This window comes from Thunnus maccoyii, chromosome 4 (genome assembly GCF_910596095.1).
Source record: "Thunnus maccoyii chromosome 4, fThuMac1.1, whole genome shotgun sequence".
Lineage (NCBI taxonomy): Eukaryota > Metazoa > Chordata > Actinopteri > Scombriformes > Scombridae > Thunnus > Thunnus maccoyii.
Window position 1 is genome coordinate 6,144,997 of NC_056536.1, and position 20,791 is coordinate 6,165,787.

General features: G+C 39.5%; 1 protein-coding gene across 2 annotated transcripts in view; it reads left to right on the plus strand.

Annotated features, from left to right (window-relative positions):
- Positions 1 to 20,791, plus strand: part of LOC121895956 (vitamin D3 receptor A) — a 112,863-nt gene that overhangs the window by 83,872 nt on the left and 8,200 nt on the right. For both annotated transcript variants that reach the window (XM_042409523.1, XM_042409522.1), the window contains exons 3-5: positions 734 to 881; positions 2,276 to 2,406; positions 17,970 to 18,154. In XM_042409523.1, the coding sequence (XP_042265457.1) occupies positions 736 to 881; positions 2,276 to 2,406; positions 17,970 to 18,154 (462 nt within the window). In that variant the 5' untranslated portion in view covers positions 734 to 735. The remainder of the gene's footprint in view (positions 1 to 733; positions 882 to 2,275; positions 2,407 to 17,969; positions 18,155 to 20,791) is intronic.

Here is a 20,791-nt window from a genome sequence, read left to right on the forward strand (position 1 = left end):
TTCATCCTCCATCATCTCCCTCCTCTCCTTTTTTTGACTTCCTTAAAGTATCTTCACCTCTTAAATCCGACTTTAGACAGAGGCACTTTCTGTACAGATTAATATGGATTAGTTTGCTCACAGTTGGCCTGTCGGTGTGTGTTACTCTACTGCTGTTTATTTCATAAGGGACGGCCAGATGGTGCGTGTGTGAGTGTGTGTGGAAAAATGAGCACTGTAGAGAATATTTCATCTTGGCAGTATTAAATGTATCCGTCATTTCTTAGCCTTTGGCAAATAGCCCTCTTTCTGCCATTAGTTCTCTTTCCCATTAATATTGTAATTTCACAATTCTTAAAACTGTGTATGTGTATGCATTTGTATGTGTGTATATGTGTGCGCCTGTGTCTGCTGAATCACTCAGCCAATAGCTGCGAGATGCAGAGTGTGGCTGTCAATGCCTTTTGCTAAATATGCTAATAGCCCAACACCTGTTGGTATAAGAGGAAAACACACACCTCCCCAACAAGCACACACTCTAAGCAAACACTTTCACACAACACACGACAAGAGGAAAACAAACTGATTTTTAAGCTTCGTTCGTGGGTGGTGAAAACCATGGATGCACAAAGTGAACATCTTTAAATTTTTTTGTGTTTATATCTTTCACTCGGACCAGCAGTAACACTTTTTAGGCATCAGCGTGTCAGAAACTGGCTCTAATATCTTCTCTCTTTTTTCTTTTTCTCTTCAGTGATGGAGCCCATGACGGTGACGACGTCGGTGGTCGGACCGGACGAGTTCGACCGCAACGCCCCGCGGATCTGCGGCGTGTGCGGCGACAAGGCCACCGGCTTCCACTTCAACGCCATGACCTGCGAGGGCTGCAAGGGGTTCTTCAGGTCAGTGTCATCCTAGCGTTGTTTTTGCTCATGCCATATATTTTGCTGTCAAGGTTCTTTGGAGTCTGTGTGTTAGTGTGTCAGGTGATGGGATAATAGGAAAAGTGTGTCTGTGTTTCTGTGGGGAGATGAGGTGTAATTAGCAGCCTTTCCATGTGAAGGGTTGTTCTCAGTATGCAATCCTATTTGCTTTAGTTTGGGCATTATGTGCTTTAACAGTGATTTTTCTTCCAACCTTTAACTGAATCTGTACATTTCATATTTCATGACTGTCTTTACTTACAAATAGTCAGTATTTGTTCAGTTTTTCAGTTAAAAAAACGAGGCTTATTTTTACTTTCAGGCAGCACCTGAAAGGAATTGAACTTGTCTGTGAGAAATATTGCAGATACTTTTTGCTGAAGGCTTCTCAGTTTCACATAAATTTAAAACAATAATGCATAACTTATTAAACACATAGTCACATACTATTTTCTTACTTCCCAAAACACTGAAAGTAGCTCCCGGCTGCCTGCAGTTGCTATGCAACATTAGTAAACTGCTAAACTATAGTTCAAGCTAGTCAGCGATCTAACCAGAGTTCATTTATTCACATTAATTTGAACACCCTTTAACCCTTTAATTGCACACCCATGTAAAAACTGTCCGATGTCAGTGGGGTCACACTGCAAAGTGTATGCAATAATGTTAATTTTGTTAGGAGATGCATTGCTTAGGGTGGTGAAGATGCTGCTCCACCTTCTGCTGCTCCTGTATATTATTCTTTTATATTGTTCTTTTCAGAACAACATACATTATTCAATGGTGTTCATAGATATAGACACAGACATACTTACTTTGACTCATCAGGGTTTCTAAATTGGATTCACTGATGAAATACTGTAATACATTTTTATCCCATCAGCTGAAGGGAGAAGAATAAAGACACCATCACTTCAAACAAACAGTGATATTTATCATGTCTGGAATGAGCTTGTTCAAACTGATGTTAATTAATAATTACTATTGCCATATACCTGCAATAAGTGTAAATATAAATTGGGCAGTGTATTACTCATGCTGTGATGCTTGCTCTTAAATTTGAGAGTACTGCTTATGGTTATAGTTAAATATTAATTTAAAAGAGCATTCATTTTATCTCGACTGCTTAACATTAAAGTGGTTATAATAAGTGGTTACAATGCACCTAGATGTTGTATTTGAATTTTTTTTCCATGAAAGTTGCATTATCACCAATAACGTGTTTCTATCGCTTATTACATCCCTTTAATGTGGAGCAGTAAGCATAAAGCCATCTCCCTCTGACCCTTCAATTTTAACCACCACAGACAGAGAAAAATTATTCTAAATGAGTGTAAAATGAATCTAAACAATCTAATCTTTCACTCCTGTAGGCGCAGCATGAAGCGTAAAGCCTCCTTCACCTGTCCGTTTAATGGAAGCTGCACCATCACCAAGGACAACCGGCGTCACTGCCAGGCCTGTCGTCTCAAACGCTGCATTGACATCGGCATGATGAAAGAGTGTGAGTTAACCTTTCTGACCTCTGATATTCTACAGAAGCAATGTTCCAGCCAGCAAGCACGTTTGGAGAAAATATATGAAGAGTGGCAAAACATGAGCAATGATTTTTAGTTCATTTCCATGGATGATGAAGCAAAAACAATAAATAACAAGGGTTTTGCTTTGTGTTTGCGTCTAAGTGCATGCATGTTGTGTTTGCATTGGGTTCTCGCATTCAAGGCAATTAATGCATATACATGTATATATAATAATCTTGTGATTAATTGTAGTATAGCTTGAGATGGTAACACACACGTTTAACTGCAAATATTTGAGTTTCAACAATTTGCTGGTGTATTCTCTTTAATGTTTTGATCTTATAATGTGAGGAGTTGGCAGCTGTGCTTTAACTGTGTTCTGATAAACAGAATTAGCTTGAACCCAGACTGATGAGTTCATTTAACTTATTTCCAATGTAGTTTCATTCTGACCATTTTCTGAGGCAAGTGACAATACTTGAGACGGATCTAGTACTATCTAGGTCATATCACATGATGAACATGATGAAAATTCTTGAAACAGAAAACAAATTCTTTAAATTCACATCTTACCCTATTGAAATATATTTAAAAGTGTTTGAAGAATCTTTTAGATTTTTAATCTCCAGAGAATCAGATTGAATGTCTTTCTCCATACCAATCAGTCTTTTTTGTTTATATTTGATTATGAAAGAAATGAATTACTGCAGCTGATCATCAACATATTGCGATCATGCTAAAGCAAAACAATTTGTGTTCTTGTGTTTGTGGAGGCTCTGATGTACACAAATGTTTAACAGTAGAAGAATTAAGTTTCATTATAAAATAGATCAAGAAGATAAGAATATTATAAAATTAGCATAGATAAGACTAAAGGTTGACACTGAGGATGATATTAATGCAGGATGTAAAATCTTTGCCTCCCCTTGATGTTCCTTTGATGTAATATTCATTTATGCAGCCGAGGTAGAGCAGCTGCCTCTGATGCTGCTTCAGGAAAATTGCTAAGCTTGAAAAGCAAGCCATTGCTGAATGAAATACAGTTGACTTCTTGTTTTTATTTTTATTTTTTACACTTGACAGGACAGTATTTTAGCTGATGCCAAATTACAACATTTTCTCGAATTTATTACACATAAAGCCAGTTAGAGGAAGGCAGCTCACAGTGCAGATAGAAAACATGTAGCTGATGTTATAGCAGCATATTTAATAAGTATGTAAAGCCTGGCTCACCTAAGGGCTTTTCTTTTTTTAAATATTTCTGGCATTTTGGCTGCCAATTAAGACAACAAAGTAAAAAAAAAATCTTCCACTATAATTCAGTATTAAAATCAATGCAATATTCAAAAGAAACCCAAAATATAATTCCATAAGTCTCACCCAAATACTGTATTACAGACATTCAGACAATGATATTCTTTTGTTTGTTACTTTACTTTACTAGTTACATTTTACTGCTATTGTTTAATTGATGCTCTTTATTAGGCATCATCATTACTACATTATTATATGTAACATTCATTGATTACATGATCTTTTTTTCAATGCTCTGTGTAAGTAAAGAAAGCTCAATAAATGCAAGTTCTCATTCATAGTAATCATTTTGATGTCTCACTTTGGGATATACCCCCCGCATATTCCTCAGAAGCATTTAACTCATTATGCCAACCCTGATTGGCTGGTGATCGAAACGCCCATGTCAGGTGGTTCCACCTACCTTGAAATAGCTTACGCTACAACGCAGGCATCAGTCAAACACCTCTTCTCGCTTCAGAGAATATCGCACTCTGTTTTCTAATATAGGTAGCTTAACTGTCCACAGAACAAAGCTATCTCGGCTAAACACTCTGTCACCGGACGCTAGCTACCTTGATACGCTTCAACTCTCTGGCCTTCACCATAAACCGAAGTACTCTTCAACTAGCCACACCACGGCTAGGTTTTCGACGGTAGCTCGAGTGCTTTGCTCCGTTCACCCTCGCACACCAAGCAGACTGGGGAGACGCTTGATTCCCATGGGATTAGCACGCCAGCTGATTTCCCATTCCTCTCCGTTAGTACACCTGCTAGTGAAGATGGACGTCACCCTACCTCACACCAGAGGAGACAGAGACTCCAGGACTTGACTCTGCCACTGCAGTAACAAAATCTTGAGCAAAGACACACACCAGGTCTGCTAGTGCCGCCTCAGGCTTGAACTTGCCTGGCTGGCCATCGAAATCCCCATTCATGCAGGCACTATGCCTGCTTTACTGTCAGAGTCTTAGACAACAGTTTGCACGCCAAGCTAGCTTGTCAGGTAACGACCTTCACCTGCCTGCTGGCGACATGCATGTCGACAATGGGGACAGGGAGGGAAGGACATGGATGCCAGGCCGTGCAGTAGCGCTAGCTGGGGCTCACAGCGGGACCTAGCCACGGCGCTACAGCCTCTGGAAGACATGGTGGAACTGAACTATGAGGACACCTCGGAACTCCTCATATCAGAAGAATTGTTTGTCACTCCCACTCAGGCTGCAAAGCCTGGAGCTGGGTCTGTCTCCTGAGATGGGGACTAGAGCACACCAGCTTCTCCTGTCCCCAGCATGGCTATGCAGGACATGTGCAAATGTGCAGCATCCAGGCTGAACATCCCTTGGCTTTCAGTAGTGATGGAGGTAACCAGATCCCGTTACGAAGGGAAGAAATTGCCCCAGGGCAAGAGGGCAGCAAGACAGCTGCTCCCAGTCTTCCCTTAGCTGCTGGATGAGGTCTTATCTTGTGAAAGGGCCACTTCTTCCTGGACTTCGAGGGCATGGAGAAGCTCGGTATTCTCCATATGCCTTGCTCCATATGGCTGCTTGTCGCAGCCCACCTCCACTCATGGCTGTCGACAGCGTCCTGCAGGAACCCCACACTGCTGTTGAAAGCAGACCACTTCCAGTCTGCCATGACTGAAAGGGCCTACAGAGCGGCGGCTTTGGCAGTAAGGGTACTGAACGTGTCCTCTATGCTCGCGGCATACCAGGCATACTGGACATTTGCCTCTGTGTGCAGTGCTGTGTGGTCGAGGCCATGGGCAGGTCCATGGGGATGAGGGTGCTGCAGAAAAGAGCCAGGTGGCTCAACTTGGCAAACTTGTCCGACAGACAAACCGATGGTGCCCAACAGCATTTTCAGCACTGTCCTGGCCTCCATGCAGCAGTGATGTGAGACCAAGAAGAAAGAGGACAAGGCTCTCCACTACCGCCAGTCCCATATAAATTAGAGCTCCTGTTGGTGTTTCTCAGCCTGAAGTTCTTTCTTCCATTTCTCAGTGGGCACCATGTCCTGGTGAGAACAGACAACATGACAACGGGAGCTTATATAGTTTTCAGGGGGGTTTGTGTTCCCGTCAGTTACACACGCTGACATGCAGACTGATATTATGGAGTTGCAAGCAACTCTCTGAGAGCAACACATGTCTCAGTAGTCCTGAACCTGGTGGTGGATCTGCTGTCCAGGGGCACGCCTTTATACAGAGAAGGGACTCTATTTGCATCAAGACAAAATGCACAGTGTCCGCTGTTCTTCTCAATGTGAGGGTTAGGCATACCTCTCGGCATGGACACGCTCACTCATGTATGGCTGCCCGTAATCCTCCTCCACTGGCTGGTGGAGATTTATCAACAGTTGTGCGAACAGCTGGGGCAACTCCTGCATGTTGTCCCAGGCTAAGGGATTTCGGGAAGTGACCAATTCTTTGTATCCTGAACCAATCCCCATATACGAAAACCTATTACAAGGCAACGGCTCTCCCACTGGGTTGTGGGGGCGATTGCTCTAGCTTGCAGGCCCACCGGTGCCTGCAAGCTCATTCCACTTGTGGTCTGGCCACATCCTGGGCCTTGTTTGAGGGGTTTCCATTCAGGACATTTGTGCAGAGGCAAGCTGGTCTTTGCCCCTCACTTTTGTCTGGTTTTATAGAGTGGATGTCTCTGCTCTGTGTGTGACTCACGCAATACTGTGCTCAGGGCCCTTGATGGAACAGAGTACTACTGTTTGGGTGTTGGTGGTTGCTTAGATAAGCCTGTCTGGCAATACGGGAGCCTCCATCAGAGTAGTATGAGTGAGATATCCCACCAGACAACTCTCTTATTGGGGCGAAGCAAGAAGAGGTGCTTATTTTGGATAACGGATGTGTCGTAGTGTAAGCTATTTAAAGCTAGGTGGAACCACCTGACATGGACATTGCAATCACCAGCTAGTCAGCATTGGTGTAATGAGATAAGTGCTTCTGAGTAGGGATGTAGCGGTACACAAAATTCACGATCCAGTACATTTTCGGTACAGCAGAAAAAGGTAAAAAATAACATTTTGTTTTTTATTTTGAAAAATGTAAACATCCAACAATTGGCTCATTGGCCAAAACTATTACTGAAACAGATTAGTTGTGCTGTAGTGGAAAAGGAAAACAAGTATTCTACATCTTGCAAGGATTCAGGACACCTGCTGACAGCTGTTTTATGCTGATTTATGGTCTAACTGTATATAAAGTAGTTAAAACTAGCTCCACCTCCAGCAGCTACAACAGTAACATGCTGCTTACACACTGATGCTTCAGTATTAATAATCTAATGATGTCATATATAATATATCAGTCAGAGGGACCAAACCACTACTTTTACTTTAATACTTTTTAACTACATATTCCTCTCTTAGATCTGGTTCTCACGACGTGCTGTCTGACCACATCAGAAACCAAATATTTTTATCTTTGTTCTGAACAGCTTCACTCAAAGACAGATTGAAAAGTGAGCCGTCACAGAGAGGGGAGGGTAACGGGGAGACGTGGTATTGTTTCACTACGGAGAAAATGGAGCATATTTTACTAATAGTGATGTACTCGGCCAGTGTTATGTCATTCTGACGGCAATGACACTACAGAGTAACCAGGGTAATCAGACTACATTGGCTAAGCTGGCTAGCATACATACATGAGCATGCTACAGCTAAGTGGTGCGCTGCCACAATATTTCAGGTGGAACTCATGCTCTAGAATTATTGTTCCGCATGTTGGAGTAAGAGTATTATTAAACTATTTTCTATTTTATAATTGTTTAGGTCACTGAGCATACCAAACTGAGGAAAGTTACGTACTGAACCTAACATCCTGTACCGAATGGTTCAGGACGAATACATGTGCTATTACACCCATATTTCTGAGGAATACGCAGGGGGGCCTATCCCATTGTGAGACATCTCACTCATACTACTTTGAGAACCGGAGTTGCACAAGTGACCTAAAGCTCTGTAATGTTTAGATGAATGAACTGCCTGGAGATATTAGTGTAAGGTTGGCTGTTGCTAGCAGTAAACTAGTTTCCTGCTTGCATAGCTTTTAATCTAATATTTATCAACATTCAGAAGGAACAGGAGCCAAAAGAATCAATGGCAGGCTGTAAATTGATCTGATTTGCAACAAGGAGACAGACAGCACTGAATATGCATAAGGAAGGTTGAACCATATGGCACACTGAGGCTTGGGTCAAATAGTAACTGCAAATAACAGGTAGTGTGTTGTAATCCTGCTTTTATCCTACAAGATGGGTCTATTATCACTGCAGTTTAGATGTTGTTAATTGAAAACATTTGGTTGAAATTGCATTGTCTTATTTGCTTGAAAGGCTGTTTGACAATCCTTTGCTCTTAATCCTGTTGGTTATTCATACAGTACCAGGGAGTAATACGAGTAGAAAGGCCTCTGAAGGGAGAATGAGACATCACTTCACCCTTTGTTAACACAAAATGACACGTTGTCACAACTGGTTCATAATAACTAACATAGAGGGGGGACTTTCTTTTGTATGTTGACAAATCACATTATCCAGTAGTTATTACATAAGCAGCCCTGCATGCCTCTTTTTTCATTGTAAAATAGTGAGGAAGTACCATTTTTCTCTCATAGCAGGGTTGCAAGTCAGTTTCAGCAAACTAACCCACCAGTGGGAGCACTGCATCATCCTAGCCATGTCAAGTTTTAGATGACAAGAAGGGAATGAGAGAGAGGGAAGGAAGCTGTGGGTTAAAGTCCTTTTCAACAATGGCTCTCTGTCTTCAAAGAGACACACAATGGTCTGGCCCACATTTCATTCACAAATAGACTGTGTGCTTGTGTGTGTGTGTGTTAGTGTATGTGTTTGTGTGTGTGTGTGTGTTTATGTATGGGTGTGTGTGTGTGAAACAGAGATGATGGGTTCAGACTGAAAACAACCATGTTAACCACAAATAGCCCCGTGACACTGGAGTGTCTGTACTTCATTGAGAAAAGATGAGAGCAAAGCAAGCGGGAGGAGAGAGAGACTCTTATCAGTATAAATTAGTTTGTTTCTTTGTTTCTCACAGCCAGTATACAGGTTCATGGGGTGAAGGAAGGCCACTGCACTTACTGTAGAGAATTATAGGCGCCCTGCCTAATATCGCTACTTTGTCTATGTACTCTGTACAGCTTATACAAAAGCTGAGCATTTCTGCAATAATAAACTTAAAATAAAGAATCCTGCATCAGTGCTCACTGTAATTGCAAAGGTTGAATCAGGCTGAAAAGAAATGTAGCAGAATGATACAGTAGCTAATTAGCGCTTGACATTAAAAGCATAATACACATAATTAACTCCTGTTGCACTCGTCTGAAGAATGCAGGTACTGTATGTGTTTGGTGTCTAATTTGAGTCAAAATGTTACGTGCTACATATCCACGGGTTACATTCATTAAATCTTGTGCAACAAGCACAAGGCAGCTTTAAAATAAGCATGCATACATCTGTGCTCTCATTCGCATTAAACTGGTCATTTATATCCTGGTTCTCTCAACAGCTTCAGTTTATGCAGTGCATATCACTTTTGGAGACAGTGGTATCTACTGGATGCATGCAATCTTGTTAATCATTCTAGTAAAACCACCATGTAGAATAAAGGAAATTAATCAGATTATTTCAGAAATTTGCTGGCATGGCTGTGGTGATTTTGGCAGACTCATGCACTTGATATGGCTTTGCCCTGATGTAAAGTGGTTATTAAAGATGTAATTCTTTTACTTTCATCCATATTAAATGTACACATTCCCTTCAACCAGCAGTATGTTTACTATGAAAACAACTATAGAATGTAAAATCAAATTATTATTATTATTACATCTGCATGTAGCTGTAAGATAGTCTTGATGAACTGTAAAATACAGAAGATGAACAGTTACAGTGTGTCTAACTGGTTCTAAGAGTATATAGATTTAGTAGCAATAGAGCAAGCAGCTCATATCCTCCAACTGGACAAAATGAACAGTGGTCACATATAATCAACAACGAACACAAGAAAGAGCTATAGGCTTACCGTATAGAATGTATGATTTGATTTATGAAAAATGGGCATGTTTGTTATTGTATAAAACCATTGTTTGTGATGAATTTTCAAATATTTCTATATGTTGTGTTACTGTCTGCAAAAATCAGAAAACTTTAAATAAAAATAAAGTAAAAAAAAAAATTAGACTTGAACAAATTTTATTTCTAAAATGTTTATTTTTGTTATTTATTGTAGAATGTTAACTGCAAATGTTGTACTTACAACACGTGGATCATTCCACATAAATCATGTGTCATTAGACACAAAAAAACATGTCAACCTTTAGAATGTATAGACACATGGATTTAATTTGAAGTGAGTTAAGTACTAAAAGTTCACTTCCACTCACTGTGTGTAGATTAGGTCTTGTGCATTTGCTCGTGACCTGGCCCGGGTGACATTCTTTATTCCTAGGAAACATATATAAATCAAGTTTAGGTTCAATAGGTCATGGTTGAGCCAGGAAAAAGCCTGTGTATCCATATCATTGTGTCTGCTTTGTGTATGTGCATCCTTGTTTTGTTCTGTGAGTGAGTTTGATTGTGTGGATAAAATAACATAGCTAATGTGCTCAAGTAATTACTACATACTACATGCTACAATACATGCTTAGGCCAGGATGAAGGTGTGGCAGTGAGCATTGATTGGTGGGAAGCTGAAAGCCTCACAATAACTGTAGTGTGTTTTTTTTCTCAGCTGGAGTTTGGTCTGAACATAGAGCACATACACATTAGGGGTGCACAACTCAGGAAATCTCATGATTCGATTCAATTCCGATTCTTGGGATCACGATTCGATTCACAATCAATTCGCGATTCAAAATGATTCGAGATTCAAAATAGATTTGATTCGCAATTCTAAATCAATTCTCAATACATTCATAGATTTGATTCTAGATTGATGTTTTGAGTAACTCTTTCCATTTGACTGCAGTAGACACTTTTATAGGTCTCAAATAAAAAAGATCACTGAATCAAATGTTAACATTTGCTGCTCAATGTCAACCTGAGTAAGATTTATTTTCCTTCAGTCCACTTAGTCAACAGGAAACCAAAGCGGCCCTGAGACAAAGGGTCAAATGAATACTTAATACAAAAATAAAAATGATTGCAAAGATAAACTGCCTAGTGCAAAACCAAATAATAACTTAAATTCATACTTCAAATAACAAAATCAAATAAGCAATAGCTGCCCGTTACATTTAGCTGCAAAGTGCAAACAAGAAAATTGATTAGATTGGTCAAATTGATCACTATAAGCAGATGATTATTATAACCGATTTAGTTTCTATTTCTTAATTTCTCATGCAGAGAACTATCTTATTGACATTTGTATATTTATTACATGAATATAAAGTAGTTTGGCTATTTACTGAATTTTATTGACTGTTTCAATATACAGAACTGTTGTTTCAAACACTTGTGTCACTGCTGTATCTCGTTGGTTCGTTTTTGGCAGTTTGTCATAAGCTCCAAGGAGACTAGGTTTTTTACTGAGAGAAAATGACTTTCTCATTCCAATCATCAGGTAACCAGCTAGCAGCAGATGGTTGTGCGTTAAGCTGCGGGGGTGGGGGCAGCAGTGAGAAAGTTGAACCATAATCAACTTTTGGAGAAATGCAAACTGTAATGCTGTACAACCCTCCGATGAGGGAAGACAAAAACAGTACTAGAAAGACGGGAGGACATTTATTTTCGTTTGATTAAAAAGTAAAGTTAGGCTTTGCTGACAGCTTCCTGACTCATTTTAAAAAAGACGAGAGAGAGCGAGAGAAGCAGTGGACGAGCGAGCTAGAGTGGATGAGGAGAGGGAGCGGTGGTAACGTTAGTGAGGAAGCTGGTGAATCAGATCAATAAAACATTATTTTCTGACTGTTACAAATAAATAAGCCCACAACCGCACAAACCTGCGGAGGTGCACTGCAACACCTGATAATGGCATTAGTCTTGTCAAGCTCCTTCTCTCCTTCGAGATAGTAAAATCCAAAATATGTTCAAATGATTGCCTTCATTGCTGATTGAGCAGGTTGTATTTGTTTTCTGTCAAGTGCTCCATTGCTCGTGGTCTCTCCATGACATACACTTCACTTCCTTCTTGCCCCCAGAGTTGGGCCTGGGTGAAAACCCGCATGACATCATTGCGCCATCTATGGGATTTAGCGAGCTAACTTATGTCAGGAAAAAATGGAAAACAGCGTCGTGGCAAGACTGAAAAATGTGAATCGATTCTTGGAATTTCTGAATCAATTCTGAATTGGCAGATATAGAATCGCGATTCTTATGTGAATCTATTTTTTGCGCACCCCTGATACACATACATACCAGCATGTGATGCTGATAAATAAGACACATGTCTTTGCATATGTTGTTGTTTGTGTTTGTCATTGGGGAGTATGCCTTTGGTCCTGTGACCGGTTTAAGTTGCTCATATGACAGACTACTGACATGTTGTTTTCATGGAAAACAGTCACTTATTTGTGTGTTTAATAAAAGCAGTCTTGGTATGAATCTTTTGACTGCACTGACAGATGCAGCAAGCTTGGAAAGGGACTTTTGTCTGTATCCTGAAGAAATGTAGGCTATATTGTATTTTAATTGTAGTACGGTATCTTTTGACACTGGTGGCATATGTGTACTCATACTAAAATACTGCAACTTTTTTTTAAAAGACTTTGCTTAAAACAGAATAATTAGAAAAAGATTTATATCATTGTTTCCGAGTGGCTTCTTGAAAGAGATTACATTTTCATTAAAATTTCCTAATGTACAGTTGATAAGACTAAACAAATAATCCATTGCTATTAGTAGTATACTAGTATATCTAGTATTAGTGGACCTAATATTTCTAGTAGTACTCATACGCTGTCCTCTCTTTATATTTGCAGCATTGTCTAAGCTTCAGAAGCATTCAGATTAGAGCTGTGTGTGTGTGTGTGTGTGTGTGTGTGTGTGTGTGTGTGTGTGTGTGTGTGTGTGTGTGTGTGTGTGTGTGTGTCTTCTGTGAGTTGTGCCAGCTGAGTGCAGAGTAAACACCCCTACGCTGTCCTTGTTTGACAAAGGTTAGAGAGATGCCAGGAAAATACCCCCCCAATTGTGTGTGTGAGTGTATTTGCATGCTTGCTATGTTTCTATGTTTGTGTGGGTGTGTATCTAACAGGATTAGAATCACAGGAGGGTTTCTGAAATGTTTCAGCCTTTAGATGATTGAATTCCCGCACTCAGTGTCTTTCAGTGGCAAAGCGTCTCCTGCAGTGCTGCCCTCCATTTGCCTCCCTCATTCATATTCTTCATTCTCTCTGAGTCTTTTGTATTCTGTCTCTCTAACAACCTTTACACCTGAATTACCAGAAGTGCCAGATGTTCAAATTGTAGTTAGATGGACCAAAACATGTCAGAGGTAGGTGTATGTGCATCCAAAAACAAAGCTTTTAGCAGCAAATTAATTGCACATGAAGAAGGATCCTGAAGTATTTATTCATAAGAAGCAGGTGCATTACTGGTTAGACTAAAGCCTACATAAATTAAAGAGGTTTTTTCAATTTTATCACACCAAAAAAACTGAATAGACACAATCTAGTTTCACCTAATGTTTATACCCCACATCATCCTGGCAACACGCACATTTCCATGGTGATCTGTTGATAAGCCATTTTGCATCACACTCAGTATGTGTGGACACCCTGACGCCTGACTGACCTAAATTTACTTCTTGAAGATCACACCCCCGGAGCAATAGTGGAAAAATATTGGCCACACACCAAATCCAGCCAGACACCAAATCACCAAATCTGAGTAAGCACCCTCCAATGTGTTTAGCTGGTCGGCCGGCCTTTTAATGAGTAAGCCCGCTGTGAACCTTGGGCCTCCACAACTTTCCCTCTTTGCCAGTGTCTCTGGCATTACTGGTGCTGACCAAACCCTTATTTTTTATCAACACCCTCTCACCACCCCTTCACTGTTTGTCTGTTTCTTCCTTTCTTTCTTTCTTTCTTTGCTCCTCTCTGCCATGCAGGGCACCACATCACCACATTCAATCAGTCGCTTTCCAAACAGCAAACTTTCTTTTGGTAAACTACTCTGTGTCTGCCAAGTGCTGTGGGGTGGTCAAGATGTTCCTTTGATGGTCTGTTGTTTTTTGTGGACTCCTGCCTTAATGATGCCATCCAGGGCTCAAAATTGGCTGGAGACTGACTGGTTCAATCATGTCCCGGACTTAGAATAGTTGCTTTGACGGCCTGTGCCAAACTTTGACCAAACTGTGCCTATTCATGATTGGTTTTCGTGCTGCATACTTGGATGTCCTCACCACAAGGAGTGGTTCTAGGCAGTCTGCTCTTGGCATGGGACTGGATGGACATTGGAGAGCAGCCAAAGCCTAATTAATGACGGTGGGTTAAAAGAGATGAAAGCCAAGTAAATCCTTTGGTTAGCTAAGCAGTCCAATTCATTCAGCTGCCTTTTTAAGCCTGTGTAGCCAAACTGTTGTTGTTGTTGTTGTCTGCATCACCACATCATGCGGTTATGTAACGCCACTTCTGTGGTTGCAATCCAGGGTGCAATCACTGAAAATCTACTTCAAATATAGTTGTTTACAGCCTACAGCCTCCAGGAAAACAACCAGTATTTAGTATGAAGAGCATGATCTGAGCACTATTTCATTTAGTCATCCATGCTAACTCATTGGTCTCTTAAATGAACAGTTACTGTGAAGGAAGTATGTATTTATTTGGTTTATTTATCCCTTTGATCCAAATACAGTATGTGCTGACCATTGCATACAAAAACTAGCTAAAAGATGTTGCTTGCCACTTGATAACATATTCACAGACGAAGAGTACTAGGAGGTTTCAGGTAAACTAGAATTTGCCGTTTAAGATATTACTGTATCATAAAAACGGCTAATTGAGAGCAGGTTGTTCAAACTTTGAAAAAGTAACAGTATAAGGATATGAGAGCACTTAGCTCGTATTTAGGCTACATAAACAAGGTCTCTATCTCTGTAAAATGGGAAACCCCAGACCCATAAACCTAAACAAATAGCATCATCTGATCTGATCATCAAGCTAAATTTGATGTCTATAAAATATGAATAGTGAGACAGTTTTTCTGTAGCTGCCAGGCTGTCAGACTTACCATCGTATCTGCGTGCTTTGTGACCTCATGGCTCTGGGCCTGTCTCTTTTTGGCAACCGCAGTCTGTCTGGCAGTCGTGCTGTCTGTCAGTCGGTCTGCACAGTTTAGCGCTTCATGGGTAATCGGTCAGTGTGGCAGAGTCAAAAGGATAATATGGGCCGAGGCATTCAGGGGTCAGCACATTACTCCAGCAGTGACTACAGTGACCCACAGAGCCAGGTTCCAGACCTGCATGACAAGAATAACTGTAAAATACCACTGAAGTAGTTAATTGTCTGTAATGTTATTGAATTGGGCCATTTCTTTGTTCCCTGCGTGCTATTATTAGGGTGCCACATTATGAAGAAGAAAAGCCATGTGTAATTAACTTGTTGCAGTCATGATATGAAATGTGTAGCAAATATCTTTTTTTTGATTCAGTAGTAAATATTTGCTCTAAATGTATTCTGTGCCATTTGCCTGGTGTGTTATTATCTCTTTATTCTCTGTATAATTTTCTGTGTGTGCTGGGAAGCTTGCAATGTGTTCCTATTGTTGTCAGCAGTGTAATGCTGATGACATAACACACTCACTGCTTCTTTCTCCGGGCTTAACAGAAACGTCATGCTCTAAAGCATATAGTAAACAAACACACCTGAATACAATGTACTGCATGCATTAGTGACTAGTGCAAACAGTACGTGAAATTTTCACATATACAGTGTATGCTAGTGGGTGTGTTCGTTCAGTTTGTTCTTTTAAAATGAGCATTTACAGACACATATAGTACATACATGATTTGCATTTTTTTTCTTTTGATTTAAGTCCTAAGCAGATGCATGAGGCCCCACCTGCATACTCCAGGAAACCACGCTATGATATGTATGATGTTATATAACTTCATTAAAACAGTGACAGTGATATAGTTTTAAAATGTGTTTCAGTCTAAGTAAAACTGGCTCTATTTACAGAATAGGAGTAGTAGTAAGAAATGTAACACAAAAAGATTTTTCCAGACCACCTCATTACAGATGTCACATCCTCACAGTGAACATTTGTGCCTCCTGTTTTTCATTTTATAAAATCTCTTCAGGCTCTACTTGTAATCCAAGGTTTCCTGTTTCACACCTTCAATAGCCACTCTGCAACAAACATCCAGATGTTGGTCCTTCAACCTCTCTTCTACTAAGAGATATCTAACTTTTAAAAGAAAAATATTGTGCTGCAGGTATTGTGTGTAGTTCTCATATTTAACTGAATCATAATAGTATACAGAATACAATGGTGTAATGCCCGTCTGACTGTTGAAAATAGCCTCCCCATACCAGTGTGATTTGGAGTAGTCAGAGCAATGGCAGCTGCTCAGTTAAGGGTTGGGTAGATCTCTGAGGGCTCTGAGATACCAGCTATTAAAGAGACTCTGCACTATGAGTCAAAATTAAAATTTTAAAAGGCCAATAGACTGAGGTGCTGTTGCTAATGCGACTGAGTGCTGCTATATTCATTCACGCATGGCGCTCCACTGCAGCAGAACTTCCAGAACTCAAGTGCATAAGAGTGCCTTATTTATCACCGCTTGGCTGCAGTCATTCTGTCAGTCACACAGTGTTTTGACAGCAGGGTTCTGTTCTGTTATTTGCTGCAACAAGCTAATATTGATGTGTGAAGCTATAGGACTTGTTGACACTACCTCCTGGATAAACCTCACAATTACAGGCGTTTTTATGTGGAGGCAGTGGTAGGCCTTTACTGTAATGCCACTTCAGGAAATGCCAGTGAGGTTAGCTAACGTTGCAGAAAGTTGATTTTTATTGTTGTTGTTGTTTTTTTAAAAGATGCAGACATTTTTAAGCATTGTTAGGGAGCCAGTTTGAAAAATTGCAAGAACAAAATACATTTTATCTCAAAATACAATATGTTTCATTATGGCCAACAGAGTCAGAGTCAAATATATAAGTACTGTACTTAAATGCACAGTATTCATTCTTTATGTCAGTTTACAATAGAAATTTATGTTAATCTGTTGCAATCTGTAATGAAGAACAACTGTTGCGAATATAAGATTATGGAGCAATTTAATGCTCTAGGATGTGTGGAAGTGGCATGCAATTCCTAAAAGATCCACTCATGTTGTCAAACCTAAAAAAAGTCACTATAAACAGTATGTCTAATCCATTCTACCGTCCTCACTCTATGATGCAGTCTCTACTCCTGCAGCATGAATAAGGCAAAAGGCACTTAAACATCCAACACCCGCCGCATCAGCCATATGAAAAGACAGCAGACATGACAGGTCTTTTCTGTGTGCCTACCTGAAGAAATGTATGGTTCATGTAACCCGGGATGGAAAAATATATGTAGCTTACATTACAGCTCCTTCACTTAGTGTTGAAAGCAAACTATAACATCCCTTTTTAAAATTGAGTGTCATTGAGGTACAACAGAAGAACTACTTAGCTTTTGTTTTTGGTCACAACTTCATTTTGTACTCTTTTATTCTTGGGCCTCATTATGCAATCCATTTATTTATTTTGGCCCAAATTACCTGCTAAAATGAAATGAAAATTATCTCCTGAAGTTTTTCTGTGTGTGTACCGTGAGTGTGGTGTCACTAGACTATGTGGCACTAAGTGTGTGGACCTGTGCATGTGTTTACTTTCACTAAATTAGAAACAGTGAGCAGAGCCCAGATCAATTACAATCGAGTGATACTTGGACTGATAATGGAGTTACCTCTTGATTAAATCTAAGACTTGTTTTCAACTTTCTTTCTTTTGGTTCTTTTTTGATGGATTCAAACTAGTAAATATTCTCATTTCAAAATACAGATTTTCAATGTTTGCATTGATACTAATACAAGTCATTCATATGTTGAACACATCATGATGGATGAACAGTTTATGGCATGTGGTTTGTTGTGTTGATTGTAAACACAAATTACATGATTTTCTTGTGTTTGTATCTTTCATTCTTTCATCAGTTTCTATTAGTATTTGTGAATGTTTATGCTGCTGAGATTTTTTGTCCATTTATGTCAAGATATTTTAATATATTGTCTCTCTTATTTTGTATTCCAGTCATCCTGACAGATGAGGAGGTTCAGAGAAAGAAGGAAATGATATTGAAGAGGAAGGAGGAGGAGGCAGCCAGGGAGGCAATGAGGCCACGGCTGAATGATGAGCAGGCTCGCATCATCTCCAGCCTGGTGGAAGCTCACCACAAGACCTACGATGCCTCCTATTCTGACTTCTCCCGCTTTAGGGTTAGTCAAGTACAAAGTTTCTTCCTTTACCAAATCCACGCTCTCATTATCATTGGCACAAAATCACTGTGTTCTTCATTATGAATATGGGTGGAGTAGGTTTTGATGTTACAGAGGGAGGGTCTCCTGATGCATGGTATCAAGCAATAGCGCTAAATTGTCCAGTAAAAATCTGATACAGAAACCTGTGTAAACTAAAATGGGTTTCTGTGTCTTAAACAACTGATGTTTAAACAAAAAACTTAATAATAGGATAACATCTGCTGTGGTTTACCACAACACTACAAGCCTTGGCATTCTCTCTTTAAGTTTGTACCCATGACTGTAATTGGCTAAAGTAGGCTACAATTATAGCTAGAACACCAAAAAAGGCTTCACTATGTTCTTTAGTGTGGTATCCTCTTGTATCTTCATGTCACTGAAGACTAGAACCTCCAGGGGTCGCTATATCGCTATATACCTAAAACCGCCAACTGGTAAAAATGTACCCCTGCGCCTGGCTACCACATTTCTAATACTAAAAAATTTACTCTGTCATTGCATTAAAGTCAGGAAATGAGTTTGTTTAATCATCACCTGCGTTTTGGTCCTCTTGTTTTACAATTTATAAGTAACTTTAAGAGCACTAATCGCTTTGCAGGCCGTCAGTATAAATCAGTCTAAAATGACACTGAAAATGTGTATTAGAAGGAAATATCTGCATATTTGGGTGGTGTGACATTGTTATAGAATAATATTCATCACATAATGAGATAAACCATGTTATTTAAATTACCAAAGTAGCCTAAAAACCGCTAAATAATGAGCCACAATAACAATAAACAACCACCGCACTTATGGGTGATTTAATGTTGCAACAAAATCACCATGACAAAGTCAAGCACACAATTTCACCTAATCAATTATTAATTTAGGTATTTCAACAATGTGTGAATAAGAGAACATCACCAAGAAACTTAAGGTAACCATTAGATATTTTTTATTTATAATATCATAGCGCAAATATTTATTTCATTTTTGGTTCCATTAATAAAACAGAGTAAGACAACGGGCAAATTAGGCTAAATAGCCTATAAACAATAAACAGTTAATGGCAAAACAAAAATGAATGGATGATCAATGAACTAAAAATAAGTTTTACACAATGAATGTTTGTAAGTAGGCTGAATCATCTTCATTTGAACACTACGTGTCCCTAAAACACACTTTGAGCAGACATTCAGCATCTTGACTTTGCATTTTTACCACACAGGTCATTACAGGTCATTCTCCTCTGCTCTTTTTATAATTTAATTATGACTTGACGTAGTTGTCAGATCACGCACTCCAGCGAATGCCATTGTCTAGCAACTTAGACGGTCTAAACATAAACCACTTGTAAATAAATGCATTTCATATACGGGTAACTTTTACCCGGTTGAGGTTATAGGTATGAATGCATGTGTTTTTAATGTGGTTTCATCTTCACTACTTTTAACAATAGGGGGTGCTGTACAACATTATTTTAGGAAAAGTCAGACTAGGCGACATGAATATTTTATTAAAACATAGTAACGTACAACTGAAAAACCGCCACGGGTAAATTTTACCCCGATCACATGAATCACACACTGTACACACTGCTAGAATTGGTAGTGACAGCCAGATTTATGAATGAGTGGTATTTCAACATATGTGTAGTGCGTTTGTGGAGAAGTGCAGGGACTTCAATGTGTATGTACAAGTAATGAGAGTCAGCACCACCCCTTTGATCTTGAGATAGCTGTAAATAATGTCTGTAACCACAGTCATATTTACTTCAGACCAACACGTCAGCTACCACTGCCTGTGTGTGTTTTCAATATACTTGACACCAGTAACACGAGTCACCAAAGGCATTTAAACACCCGCCAGAGGCGTCATATTTTCTTCCTTCACGTCACGAACTTGATCCTTTTAGACGGCGTTCTCTCTAACGACCACAACAATTGGGTCTTCCAGTAAATGAGATGGAGGATACAGATTGGAATGGAACGTCTGAGAAAGTCTCCCAACACTTCTCCCTCTCTCTGTGATTTATTGGTGTCAAGTGGGATTCTAGCACACACTGTGCAGACAGCCACAACCACACTCAAAATACAGCTTTTTTTTCCCTCGGATATTAAGTTGTGGCTGTCACTTTGAACTGAATGTGAACCTAACAAAATTAGGTAGTCAATTAATACTAAAAAAAATGTGCTGTGTAAATGATCAGTAACGGTTGTCTTTAAGATAAATAACATGGATGCAGACTTAATAAGGTCTTAGCAGAGGAGATAAATTGATATTTTCATTAAAAACAGACATTGATATAGCTACATGATATTATTGTCATAGCTACATTACATTGATCTTTGTTTAAACATACAAATAAACCCACACACATTCGGATTACAAAATTTATTTTATTTTGCTAGAAGGTTACAAATGTTTAAATAGTGCATTTGTGCATTTCATTAGGTTTGCTGACAACCTTTATGTAACCTACTAAAACAGTATGTGAAGTTCTTAATTCTAGAGCTTGTTTCACAGAGCAGGATCACTCAAAGAAAAAAAAAGAGGAGTAGTAGAGTAAAAAAAGAACACTTCCAGGTTTTACTCAGCAGAGATTTCCTGGTA